This window comes from Apodemus sylvaticus, chromosome 2, assembly GCF_947179515.1.
Source record: "Apodemus sylvaticus chromosome 2, mApoSyl1.1, whole genome shotgun sequence".
Lineage (NCBI taxonomy): Eukaryota > Metazoa > Chordata > Mammalia > Rodentia > Muridae > Apodemus > Apodemus sylvaticus.
Genome location: NC_067473.1, coordinates 77,824,750 through 77,838,945, shown reverse-complemented (window position 1 = coordinate 77,838,945; position 14,196 = coordinate 77,824,750). Strand labels below are relative to the sequence as shown.

At 48.8% G+C, this 14,196-nt stretch overlaps 1 protein-coding gene across 3 annotated transcripts in view; it reads left to right on the top strand.

Moving 5' to 3' along the window:
• Nucleotides 1-14,196, top strand: part of Jazf1 (JAZF zinc finger 1) — a 305,724-nt gene that overhangs the window by 287,153 nt on the left and 4,375 nt on the right. For all 3 annotated transcript variants that reach the window (XM_052173756.1, XM_052173758.1, XM_052173759.1), the window contains one exon: nt 11,009-11,178. In XM_052173756.1, coding sequence (XP_052029716.1) covers nt 11,009-11,178 — 170 coding nt within the window. The remainder of the gene's footprint in view (nt 1-11,008; nt 11,179-14,196) is intronic.

Below are 14,196 nucleotides of genomic sequence, written 5' to 3'. Positions count from 1 at the left end.
CATGCCTGGAGCAGTCTCCACATACACATGTGTCTATGCCTACCTGTCATTCCTGCCATTTCATAAATGTCAGTTATGCCTGCCACTTGCAAATACTGCTGGAGTAGCCATGGCTCAGGGCCATTCATACAGCTCTCTCACATGTCCTTAACAGCAGCTAGAAAACCAAGGAGAAGTCACCAAGACGCCCCATTGTGAATTATCATATGTACGGCTTCTGGTGGCCCATTAATAGGCCATGTGGTGTCATCTCTCATGACCTAGCATTACTTAAAGGGATTTGAAATTTTAGACATGGGACGAGATGCCACATGTGGGAGGGATAAAGGAAATAGCATTTTCTTATCTTCCCTGGACCTTCCTTTTTCCTGACTGAGGGTGAAAAACTAAGATGCAGCACTGCTATACTAGAGAGGCTGGGCTGGGCCTGGTGATGGAGACTCCTGCTGGGGGCAGTAATGGCAACCAGACGCCCAGCCCAGAGCCCAGCCCATGTGACTCCTAGGTGATGGGAAAGTGGAGAGGCCTGCTGTGAAGTCTTCAGAGGAAGGAAAGGGTACAAGGCACAGTAATCAAGGCTTCCTGAGAAAAGGACTGGGGGTTTCCCCCATTTGGTTGGTTGCTTGGTCAGTTGGTTGGTTAATGGGTGGGTGGGTTGGTTGGTGGGTTGTTTTTTGGTCGGTTGGTGGGTGGGTTGGTGGGTTGTTTTTTGGTCAGTTGGTGGGTGGGTTGGCAGGTCGGCTGGGTGGTTTTATTTTGTTTTTCAGGCATGCTATTGTTGCTGCTTTCCATCTTTTTCCAAGAGCATGGTCACTTGTACACAGAGTATCACATTGTTGCATCAAGAGACTAATTCAAAGTCTGTCACCCATTTTCTGATGTGGATGTGAATAGCCTTGATCTTCTCCTCACATTAAACCTGGGGCCTTGTACCATGGCAACAACAACAACTATCCTTCCTACTCTGCTACTGGAGGATGAAGACGAAGTTCTAAGCTTCCTCCATCAGCCCTTAGTCCTTAGGACCCTGTCTGGGTAGCTGGGTGGCACTGTAGCTGTGCTCCCTTTACATACCATGCAGCTGTGGAGTAGATCATGTGACTTTTGGGAAACTCTACTGCTCAACCATCTTACAAAGTTGTGATTTTGTTTCCTTTGCCACAAACAAGCACCAAGCTTGTGCCAGGGAACTGACCTGTGTGTTCAGTTGCCACTGAGCTCGTGAGTCTCGGACCCTGTCTGTCCGCCCTTGCCTTCCTCACTTGGGCCTTGGACTTTGCTACTTTTCACCAAGGAACAGCACTGCATGTGGAAAAGCCATGGCCCGGTGTCAAAAGGCCTGACTTTTGCACATTACCTCTGCCTCTTATCTACTTATTTACACAACATACCTATTGTTGCCTACTGTGTGCAAGCTGTTGTAAGCACCTCCAGGAATTCAGCCAAGTAGACCTTTTATTGTAGGTAAAATAAAAACAGAAAAGATGAAAATTCCTGTTAGGAGTCAGATACACTGTAAGGGACACTAGGATGCATAGGTTGTACCTGCAGGACAGTGGCTTCTGTGCACAGGCCATCAAAGTGGATTTCATGGCAGAGGTGATTCTGAGCTAAAATGAACTGAAAGCGAGGTGAGCATCTCCCCATGAGAAAAGATGGGAGAAGAGCACTCCCCGAGGGAGGCCAGTGGCATTTTACAAACACATGGTAGGTGCCATCACTGTGACACAGTGGACAGTGACTTAGTGGACAAGAAGAAGCTGAAGTGTCCATAGGCAGGGTGATAAGACATTAGTTTAGAATAACAAAGCACTGACTAACGGGAGCACTCAACTACGGAGAATGTTTGAAATGACCTCACACCGTCCAGTGGGCAGCTCAGCCACAGATACTCCTCGTGCTATGGAGAACGTTTGACATCCCTGGTGCCTATCTAGATCTTGGTCCCGCACACTGAAGCAGAAGTGATCCAAGGTAGTTAGAAAGGTAGTTAGTCCTGGGGCTCCAAAGAGTTATGCATGGCGGTTTGCTTATACACGTGCTCCTGAAACGATGGGGAAGCTCGCGCACAGGCTGGAGTGACCTGGAGCTGAGGCGGGGTAGCAGGGAGCAGTGGAGCTCTAAATCAAGCTGATTGTCCCAATGGCCCAGAGAACCTAGGAGCTGGAGCAGTGTAAAGTTATCATATGTGCGCTGGCTTGGAGACAGGATTTCTAACATTCGGTGACTGGAGAGAGCCATGAATACACCAGAACCATTGGCATCTGTGTGGCTGGAAATGGGCAGTGTGTGAACTGTATCTCAGTAAAGCTCTTGACTTTTAATGGCACCTCTGAATGCAGGAGTCTAAGTAAAAATAACTCTACAACAGGCAGCGCTTCTCACAGCCCTTAACATCTGCAGGAGGTGGATCTCAGGGATGTGGAGCCCCAGGCACCAAACAGGCCCAGGCTCTGGGCCTGGTTCTCAGGACATAGATTTAAGTGCAGAGCTATCCCACGTGGCAAGAGTCAAGCTCCCCACCCAGCAGTGCTCGCAGGTGGCTTCCTATCAATGGGATGAGCAGACCCAAGACAAAAGGCCACCTGGATTCAGGACAAGTCATCCTGGCAACTGCACTAATACCTCACCCTAGTGTAAGAACAGTGTCAGCTATCAAATCTCAGAGAGCAAAGACAGCGGCAGCACAGAGCACGCAAGACAAATGGACTCTTCAGCTCTTGAGGGTACATGAAAGACCACAACCGAATGAGACAGCGTGACCAACACAACTCTTATGAGAGAAATCATTTAATTGGGGCTCACTTAAGTTTTATAGTGTTAGTCCATGATCATTAGTGGGAAGTAGACAGGCAAGATGCTAGAGCAGTCAACACCCTGATCTGCTGGCAGCAGGCACAGACAGACAGACAGGCAGGCAGACAGACAGACAGACCAACAGACACTGACCTACTCTGAGCCTGGTGTCACACACCTCCTCCCAAAAGGCTACACTACTCAAAGAAGGCCATGCCTCCTAATCCTTCCCCAGCAGCGTCACTAACGGATGACTGAGCATTTGAATGTATGAGCCTCTGGAGACCATTCTCAGTCAAAGGATCACATTCTATTCCCTAGCCCTGTAGGCTTGTGACTATATCATACTGCAGAATGCATTCAGTCCAACTTGAAAAGGGCCATAGTCTTTCACAAAATACAATACCATTCCAAAAGGGAATAAATGGGGCATAGTGAGAAAATACTGGACCAAAGCAAAACCGGCAGAGCAAACTTCAAACCCTTCTGTGTTTATTTCTGATGCCAAAGGAGGTAAATGGCCTTTCCCTCCCAGCTTTGCTAAGTCCAGCACAGTGCTCTCTCGGGCTGGCTCTGCCCACTCTGCCACTGTCTTTGTAGATCCCGTGACTCTGGCATCCCCAACATATTAGTGCCTCCAGTGCAGACCTGGCTTCATCTTCTCAGCACCACGAATCCATGCATGGACTCCCGGCCACACACCTGGCCTTGGTGGCTTTCTTTAATCATGGAGGGAGACTCTAAAATCCCTGTATCCTGCCCCACTTACAGTGTTCAGTGACTTGTGTAGTCTGGAGTCCCAAAGTCCTTCATAGTCCTCTATAAACAACAGCAGGGTTGTTGCAGGCGCACCTCAGCCCCATACAACTTTCTGTCTTGTTACTATTCTTATAAAGAGACACATGACCAAGGCAACTCTCATAAAAGAACGCCTTTAATTGGTAGGTTCCCTATAGTTTTGGAGGGCTAGTCGGTGACAGCTATGTTGGGAAGCAAATAGGCATGGCGGTGCATCAGTTGCTGAGAGTTTTACATCCTGATCTGCAGGCAGCAAGCAGGGAGAGAAACTGGGCCTGGTGTGGGCTTTTGAAACCTAAACCTACTTCCAGTGACATCCCTCCTCCAGCGAGGCCACACCTATTCCAGCAAGGCCATGCCTACTTCTACAAGGCCACAACCAATCCTTCCCAAACAGTTCCACTCACTGGTCTGCTGACATATGGCCCTATGGGGGTTATTATTATTGAAACCACCACAGAGTTCTTAGAAATTAAAATATCTGGCAGTGGAAATTTACCTCTGTAGAAACAAATTTTAGAATAAATCTCTGGGGGCAGGGATTAGAATCAGATTTTAAAAGCTAAAGTGGGGGCTGGACCAGTGAGTGAGATGACTCAGCAAGCAGAGTGCTGGCTTCAGGCCTGGTGACTCAGGTCTAGGCCCCAGGATCCACAGAAGCAGAAAGCTGAATATGGCGGTGCACAGACATAACTCCAGCGCTCCAGCGAGATCTGAGGCAGAGACAGGAGGATCCCTGGAAGCTCACAGTGGGTAGAGTGTCAGAAACCAGAGAGACCAGCCCAACAATGTGAACAGAGCAAACTGACTCCCACTAGTTGCCCTCTGATCTTCACACATGTGCATGTACACGCCACCATTCCATATACCCAGTAATAAACTCAGAATGAACACTACCCAGCCGTGGGTTCATATCCAGTGCTACAGCCAGCAACAGAGAACTGATTAAAAAACAGAGAATAGTAAGAAGAGATTTTTGTTCTCCAACAGGCAGGCCAGCGTTCAAGACCACATACCCATGTAAGAAGGTGGGCGTGGCTGTTCATGCCTGGAACCTCAACACTGGGAACAGTGGGCAGTAGATCCTGGCAGCTCCATGGCCAGCCAGCCTAGCCAGGGCACCATGGTTCTGGTTCAGTGAGAAACCCTGGCTTAAAAGAGTTTCGCAGAGAGCAGTCGAGGCACACACCCAGCATCCTCCACACACACACATGGGCATGAACAGCACACACAGTTGAAGGTAGAAAATCTGAATAGAGTTTGCAGAAAGATAGAAAACACAGAACCTTGAGAAAGGGGTTTGCCTGGTGGGAGACACAAAGGGATGCCCAGTCAGGGTGAAGCCAAAGCCCGGGGCAGAAGCCACCTAGGCCCGGCCTGCAAGGGGATGGTTAATCAGGACTAGAACCAGAGCGAAGGTAACTTATGATGAACATCAGCAAAGCCAGGAGAGAGAAGGGGAGGCGGGGTCCGGGTGTGAGTTTAAACAGAGGCAGTGTCCAGTTCTGCTGGAGACTGACAGCAGTGAGTGTGAGAGCAGTGTTGGGATAGTGTGAGACACGGACCCTGGAGTCAGACCACAGGCGCCTCCCCTGGTCTGCCACAGAGGAGCAGTGTGACCTCCATAAGTCTCTCTGCTTCACAGCCTGAAGTCAGAGAAGAGAGGTTAGCCAGATGTGGTTGTCCTTACCTGAGATCTCAGTACTCATGAGGCTGAGGCAGGAGGATCACATGTTCAAGGCAAAGCTAAGTTACATAGTAAGAACCTGTCTCAGAAATAAATTAAATAAAAATGATTGTTTATGACGTAAACAAACCTTGATAGACATACTCTCAAGAGTCCAAACCAGGAAGTAGAGCGAGACTGCCTTCATTTCCTTCCAGCCGCCCTGACCAACTGAGCCACCATGCTTGCTGGCCTGCCCGCCTCCCTGCCTGCGTCTCTCCTAGATTCTCCCTCTCCAACCTCTAAAGTCATCTCATATAACTTATTTTAGATGTAGTTGTCTGGCACAGTCTCAGACGAGCCCTAGGACTTACCCCTTCCCCTCTGCCTCCTACACCAAGAAGACCCCAGGAGTCCTGTGTGTACCTCAGCGTCAGCCAGCCTCCTCCACATCTGCCTTGCAGGGTCTTACAACCCCAGGACAGCCACAGCTAATCCAGCACCTAGCTTGTCACACATAGGCTTGTTTTATAGGTGCTGTGATCATTTTTTGACTTGTCTATCTTAAAACATTTTCTTTGTTGTTTTAAAATAAATGTTTATTTTTCAAATGTTTATTACGTTGCATGTATAGGTGTTTTGCCTGCACCTCTTGCATGCAGCAGCTGTGGAGGCTGGAAGGGGCACCAGAGGCCCTGGAACTTACCATGTAGATACAGGAAACTGAAGCTAGATTCTCTGGAAGAGCAGCCTGTACTCTTAACCGTTGGGCCATCTCTCCAGCCCTGTAAAATAGTTAAAGCTTAACTACTAAAAGAGAAAAGCTGATAGAATTTTGTTAAAATTTGTAGAATTTGACTGTAATCAGGACTTACAGATGAATATTTCAGAAATTCATTCTGGCTTAGTTATTTGATAGTTTTTTAATATTTAAAATGTTTTTTAAGTAGGTCTACAGGTAGAAACACTTAGTAAGTAAGTACAAGTAGTTCTTAAATTTTCTTTTCAAAAGGAGGTTTTTCTAGGTATGGTGCATGCGCCTCTAATCCTAGTATGGAGAGTTCAAAGCCAGCCTGCTCTGCATACTGAGCCCTAGGCTAGCCAGGGCTACACAGTGACACTCTGTCACAGAAACTGAACAGCCAGGGCTGGGAGCTGGCTCCCTCCTGCCCTTGCAGAGGACCCAGGTTCAAGTCCTACGGTAGGTGGCTCATAACTGCCTGTAACCCCAGCGCCAGGGGCTCTAACACCCCTCAGAAGGCAACACACCCCCAGGCTCCCACGCACACACAGACACACAAATATACAAAAATAAAAATAAGTCTTTAAATGTTTCCACCAAATGAGTAAACACAAAAAGCAGAGCTTGCTGGAATGTGGTAGAGCAAGTCTACAATAGCAGCTCTCGGGGCATGGAGGCGTGAGTTCAAAGCCAGCCTGGGCACCCTAGCAAGAGCGCTTGTTTCTGGTTTGTGTGTGTTTGTTTGTTTGTTTGTTTGTTTGTTTGTTTGAAGCTGGGTTGGGGAGATGGTTCAGTAGTTAAGTATATACACTACCCATGCAGACGGCCTGAGTTCTCTTCCCAGTGCCCACACTGGAAAGCTCACAATTGCCTGTAACTCCAGGGGGATCTGCCACTCATTCTCCTCTTAGCCTCTGCAGGCACCCACTCATATACACACACCAACACACAGACATTCACAGATACATATGATTTTAAAAAATAAAAATAAATCCTTAAAAACAAGAGGACTTGTGCAGTTGGCACCAGAGTTCGGAGCCCAGCACACAATGAGCCAGACATCTCCATCGTTACCCAGGCTCCAAGAGAGAGGACAACAGGATAGTCGCTGGGGAGAGCAGTGATATCCCATAATGAGCTAGGCCTAGGACTAAAGGAGGTAAAGAATTTCCCAGCAGCAGCACATGGTGTCCCTCACTGTCATCATCTGTCCCCAATTGGTGTGGACTGTTGTCTCAGCTCCAGTGACATGCTTATGACTGATAAGCTAATTGATGGTAAGCAGAAAGGTATCCGGCTGATATGTCTGCCAGAACCTGACACCTGAAGGGTCTGCATGTGCTGTTACCCCAGTTACCACTGCTGCTTGAATATTAATGACCCGAGCAATAAAAACATGGCATGGGGGGGTTCTGGAGAGAGAGGCTGGCTTGTTTACCCAGATGCCACAAGTGTGTTTAGAACTACAAAGGAGGAGCAGGGCGCTCTGTAGCAATGATGACTGCGCAGGGAAGTGAGAGAAGAGAGCGGGGGAGAAAGGACAAGGGTAAAGATGACCCTTGTGGCCCATGGGAACAAGTGGCAGAAACAGCAGGGCGTGTGGACAGTGACCTGGGGTCTGCCCAGATGGCAGCTGTGAACAACAGGTGGGTGTGGCTAGGGGAACACCTTGATATCTTTCTCATGTGAGTCACAAAACCAGTTTCCTTTAAAACTTTTGCCAACTATCTGTAGGAGTTTCTAGTCTGTCCCTTGGAGTGTGACAATGTCTAGGCTGTCCCACAGAGTGTGACAGAGTTCCTACGCTGTTCCTCAGAGTGTGACATTTTTCCTACTAGCTCCACTTAATTTCCAAACTGGAAATGCTGCAGGAGCAACCGAGATAGAACCTTCCCAATTCCAGTCGCCTGCCCTGTGCCTCTGGGGCGGAGAATGTGAGACCAGGGAATAGAAAGGTGGAAAATTCATCCCCAGAAAGATGAGCTGCTGGGTTTCCATGCGGCAGAGCAGGTTAAATTGCATTTCTTGTGAAAGTATTAATGACCATGTTCACACTGCTGGTCGTGTCTTAGAAACGTCGCTTGCCCGGGCGGGCTCACAGACCTTGTCAAGGGCAGCATGTGGACTCAGCCTGCGCTGGTGGCAGGAGACAGGGACACTGCACCAGGACACTGCCCCAGCACTGCCAAGCGAGCCAGTGCTGCGGGGCCTGGCTTCTACCGACTCCTTCCTGCCTTTGCTTTGTTTATCACGGCGGTATGGATGATGGGCATCTGCCTGTGAGCACGGAACACAGTTTGAGCATGTCACCCATCCCCTCCCCTTCCCCCCTTTCTTAGTTCCTCAACTGGCTTTGTTGTTGTTGTTGTTATTCTTTATTTGTTTTTATTTGTTTGTTTTGAGACAGGTTCTTACTATGTGGCCCTGGCTGTCCTGGAATTCACTATGTAGACCAGGCTGGCCTTGAACTCATAGAGATCTGCCAGCCTCTGTCTCCTGAGTGCTAGGAATAAAGGTGTGCAACCACGATGTCCAACTTCTGAACTGGCTTTTCTAAAAGTGTTGTGTGAGATATGTATATGCAATATGTATCTGTGATATCATGAGTGACTTTCTTACATTGCCACCCATTTACTTGAGTACTTACTGCATGCCAGCCCTCCTGTGCAGGGTGTGCTCTTGAGTATAGTTCTAACCTTTAAATTTAAATTTGCAAAGAAGAGATTTGTATTACTTTCATAAAAAATAAAAAGTATATAGTCTGTCCCTCAGTAAACAAAAACCAACGTGTGAGCCAGCTCTGACAGCTCTTTGTTCTAGGAGAGAACTAAACACAGGCCCCTCTTGTCTAACCGTGGAGGTGATGGGTCCCATGCAGTCCCCTCAGGGCCCTGTGACGCAGCAGTGCCCTCGGTGCTGCCCCATTCAGGTTAGCTCACCTAGTTATGGCCTGGCTGCCTGTTTGCTTTGCCTGGGGCCCATGTGGTTTCCAGCAACGCCACTCCCGCCCCCTCAGGGTCTGGTCTCTTTTGATCCAGTTTAGTTTTAGTTTTATCTTCTACTGGGCTTCATTAAGGGAGTTTCCCACCTCCTCCCGCAAGTTGTAAATGCTGAGTGGTTCTGGATGTTCAGGTGAACAAATTAGCCCAATTAGATGGGTAAATTAGTTGTTCCTACTTTCTGAAGTCCTGCTGAGGAGCCTTTCCAAATCATTTACTGCTTTCTAACTGGCATTTTAAAGAACTCCAGCATGTGGCCTTTGTTTAAGAGTGAAACATCTTATGCAATACCCTACTTAAAAATGGCCTTAGAGGTTTGCTGGGGACAGACTGGGAAAACCCGGCCATGATGTGGCGTCTGTGCTCGCATTCCCAAGCGTGTGCTGCTGCTCTCTCCCTGGTGGTGGTGGGATAGACAGGCTTTTAACTCCAAAGCCTCACTTTAAACAAATGTTTTCTCTGCACCCTACCCTCTACCACTCCACACCCTCCACAAGAGTCCTTAGCAGGCACAGAAAAGCTGCTAAGTGGTAAAGAGTAAATGGTAAAGACCCAGCAAATGTGGAGGAAGTAGGGCCCTGTGGAGAAGCCAGTAAGCTGTCAGGTTATCTATCTGGACGCAGCTCAAGGGAACAAGCGCCCTTCCATGGCTAATAGACAGAGAGAGAGCACAGACACTCCTTAACCTGCGCAGGGCTAGCACAAGTACAGCGCCTTCCCTACCTCGTCATCACCACAGGACTGGTGAGGGAAGGAAGACATGGAGTTTCCTAGAAATGTAGTAGTCAGTCAGGGAACACGCAGTCCTCTCCTTCCCGGGCCTTCTCAACTTCCAGTCTCAGATGATGGCGGCCTTGGCTGCTGGTGCAACTGCTCTTCAAACAGTCTTATTAATGCCTATTAAAATGAAACCCAATAAAAGTGCCAATATTTGGTGTTGAAATAATTGATGTTGCAGAGCGAGCCCATGAAGCACCTAGGCAGGCCCCTGGTGCAATTCAGCCTCACACCTGGGGGATGAATTTCACAACTGTAATTGCTACCATATAATTCTTATTAATGTTGTGCCATAATTCCTATTTATTCCACGGGGCTTGTAAATGCATTAGGACTTGTCAACATATGATTTTACACTGTTTATGATCTGTAGAATTATGTCCTTCAGGTTGTATTGTGCAAAAGTGCAAAATAAACGACTTTGGGCCTCCCTCATTAAGGAGAGTAAGACAGACCCTGTTGCCGCGGTTCTCTGCCCCGGCCATCCTGAGCGAGGAAAGCCGGTTCTTAATTCGGTTCTGGGCAAAGCCCCTTTCATCTTTAGGAATATAAAGGATTCATCTTCCATTCTGAGTAGCCATTCAACAAGCCAGGCCTGCTGGGAAGTAGGAGGCAGATGAGGTAGTGGGTGGGAAAGGAATGTTTTCTCTCCAGCAAGCCAGACCTGTACCTCAGAGCTCTGGACATTTCTTCCCTCCTTGTTCCCTGGCTTGGGGTAGCCTGCCTCTGATGACATAGTAGCCTCTATAAGCTAAAGATCCAACCTGTGTCCCCTCTTATGGGCAGATACCTAAAAATCCATTTGAAGCACAGTTTTCTCCCAGAGCTGTTTGTTTTCTAGACTAGGAGAACAGAAAACCAGGGGACAGAGTTCCTCCCATCACCGTGTCCAGTCTAGCTTGTGTGTGTATTGAGAGGGGTCTGTCACTGTTGCCTATTTTGTGCTTGGGCCCCCGGAGCCTTCCTGGTCCCCTTGCAGCCATGGGCAGGGCTGACTATAATCTTACCACAGAATGAAGTTCTTGCTCCACCAGTTTCTAGCTGTGGATTGTCGGCAAGCTTTTAACCTGGTCTTTTCTTCCCTAGAAGTGACAGCAGTCCATCTGAGTCTAGAACACCCTCTCCTTGTGCACCTATGACTACCACTATTACTAGACCTTCTGTCCTTTGGCTGGCCTGTCGGGAGGTGGCAGCTTCTGACGGTCTTTGCATGTCTCTTCTGCTCCACAGGCAGCGAGTATGACGAGGAAGAAGTGGACTATGAGGAGTCGGACAGTGACGAGTCCTGGACCACGGAGAGCGCCATCAGCTCCGAAGCCATCCTCAGCTCCATGTGCATGAACGGAGGGGAGGAGAAGCCTTTTGCCTGCCCAGTTCCTGGGTGTAAAAAGAGATACAAGGTAAAGGAAAGGGCTCTTCACTCAATTTGCTTGGCAAAGAAGCACCATAAAATAGCTGCTCTTCACAGTTCTAAAGAGAGCCTGCCTGTGTGCCAGGGATAGACACCCCAACGCCCATGTCCACTAGAGCAAGGGCCTCAGTCCATGCACCCAGTGCCCTCCGATGAGCATTGGCTGGGTTGTGGATGATTGGCAGGCTTTCTCCTTCTTTGACTTGTGTGGGAGATTAAAGTCAAAGAGCTTTTTGGTAGGAGGCCTCTGGTTTTGATGCCGGTCAGACTGTCCAGTGTAGGAGCTGGAGCATCAGTGGTAGAGATGGGGAGCAGCATGCAGAGGGGACTCTGTTCCATCCAACACCATCGGAACAGAGCAAGGACTGTGTCAGCCTTCTTGTTTGCAAAACACTTTTTTCAGTGCATAGATTTCCAGGTGGCTGGGCCTGTAAAAGCCTCAGCCAGTTTACAGAGCCTTCTGGAAAACAGGGTTGGGTGTTTACCTTCCAGCTGGGCAGTTCTTGCCCTCTCTCGCCTCCCCATAAAAGAAGGGAGAAGAAAATGCTTTGATTTCCCCTCACTCCAGCGCCTCCTTTGTCCACCTGCTGTGTTGTAACAGTCCTAACACTAGGTGACTTGGGGAGCTGGTGGTACTAACTTTTCTACTGAGAAAACCACTAAGGACAAAACAGTAAAAGAAGCACCAAGTGTGTGCAGGAAGTCCCCACAGGTGTTAGCAGCTCTTTAAAATCAACTATGTAGAAATGAAAATCTCCCAAGCATGCTTGGCAGACATGACAACACACCAGCTTGCCGTCTGTGCAGACTATTTTTTAAAGTCTTGAAAGAGCACATCTCTCTCACACTGTTCCTTAAATATATGTCTCTGAACAACTGTTAGTATTTTAATCTCACTATTTGAGAAGCAGAAACCCAACAGCTTCACAAAGGTGAAGGAACCCCTCTGCTGCTCCAGGACTGGTAGACCAGATGGCTTTCATTAAACAAACATGCAAACTCTGGGACAGAGATGTGAGTCTTATCAACTCTAGAAGGGCTGCCCAGTCCAGGTCAGCGCACATCACAGAACACACATGTACAGCCTCCATATCCGAGTTTAGAGGCACAGAGAAGAGGAGCTTCTGACAGTAATAGCACAGTATGCCCCAGGAGCGCTGGAGGGCAGCTCTCACTGCAGGAAGGTTTTCCTCCTGTTTCAGCTTCGCAGTAACAGCTGGACAGGGAATGTCATGGTTGTTCTGCCTGTGCTGGACCTGTGCTTTCCACATCAGCTGCTCTTCAAACCATGGCTGCCTCTCCAGGGCCTGAGCAGTGTGAACAGAGCCTTGCACAATAGCGGTGCTAAGGAGGGATCTAAAGAATCGCATTGAGGGGACCTAGAAAGGGAAAGAGGAAACACAAACTCCACCTTTCACTCAGGGCCGGAAGGGTGGGCCATTCTTCCCCTTCCCTAATTCTTTCAAGGGTCTCCAGCAATTTCTTCCTCTGTCTATGCGTGGCTTCACGTGGGGTTTGAATATTCTCTACTTTTAAGGCCAAGAGCAGACTTAGTGACCCTGTGCTTCAGGAGCTGACTGGCTTCGGGCACATTGAGTAGCAACTGACACAGGTAGATCGGTGGCTCTAGTGGTTGAGGGAAGTATTTCCCTTGCTGATTCAGAATGCCAAGTGACACAGGACAGAAGATGCCCCAGCCCCTCCGCCCAGTGCGCTGCTGAGCCTCCCTCTGGTTGGAGAGCAGCAGGCTGTCTGGAGAGAATTCACTTCCCTTCACTGCTGCTTAGAGACACTGGAACTGGCAAGGGGCAGAGTCAGGCAGAATCCATAGGGGCAGATACTGTCTAGTCCCAAGACCAGTCAGATTTTAATTTTACTCTTCCTTCAGCAAGGCGTCTCTGACAAGTTAGACTCTCATTGGAACTGACTCAGGAATAGCTCGATCGCGCCATCCATGTCCCTAGGCTTCTCATTAAGAGTGGGAAGTGAAAAAGGACCCAACAGGAGGGTTGGGTGCCACCTTCAGAACTGTGTAGAGGAAGACAAGTTCCTGCCATGCCAATAACTATAAGATTGTCTAGAAGGAGAGACATGAAGTTTATTAATACGGATGTTTCATATATTTGACACTCATAAAGTATCACTGTGCATGAAAGGAGACTTGTTTGATACTCACACATTCAAGTACAGAGCCTTCTCTGGTGTGAGCAGTGAGCCTGTCCCCCCCTAGTCCCCGGCACCTTCTTCATACGCATACGCACACCGTGTGCATGAGGCTTGGTGGAGCGGTGGGCTTCTGCCTGGTGGGCTCAGCATGTTGGTGCTGTGGCGGCAGGAGACATGCACCTCCGCGGTGCACAAATCTCCAAATGCTTTCCCTGTAACCCTGCTCTCCTCTCCTCAGCTGCTGTTCTCTCCCTTTTCTTCCTCACCAAACTGCCCAAGAAACGCTCACTGCATCGTCAACCGCCAGGGACCTGGAGGAACTGAGTTCCACCTTCCCTATCCAGGGCAGTGTATACTGCGCATATCTGACCGGAAGTACGGACAACAAAGGTCACTCCACGGAGGCAGACGGCCCGATTCGGGCCTCCAGTGGACTGGAAGATTTGGAACAGCCTCTGGTTTTTCTTTGGACCAGCCTAGTTTGACAAGGGCAGTAGTTCTGAATGGCAGAATCCAAATTCCTCCACTCCTAAGCCCTCTTCTGTTGTCTTCCTTCCTAACGAGCCCACCTGCACGACCAGAGTCCCAGACCCTCCCGGCTGGAGGATGTGCCAGCGCCTTCCAGCTATGGGTTTGAATTGAGCAATAAACAGTACCTAGCACTTTAGGAGGGCACAGACCACACAAGTGCCACTCCTGACTCCTGTCCAGTTCTGTAAGGCAGGTCATTCTGTCCTTTCCTTACCCAATGTGAGTTGTTCTCCACAGGTACCCAGTGTTCCATTCTACATTTTCCAGTGAACTTCCTTATTCTTTCAAAATTTAATATTGTCACCCTTTC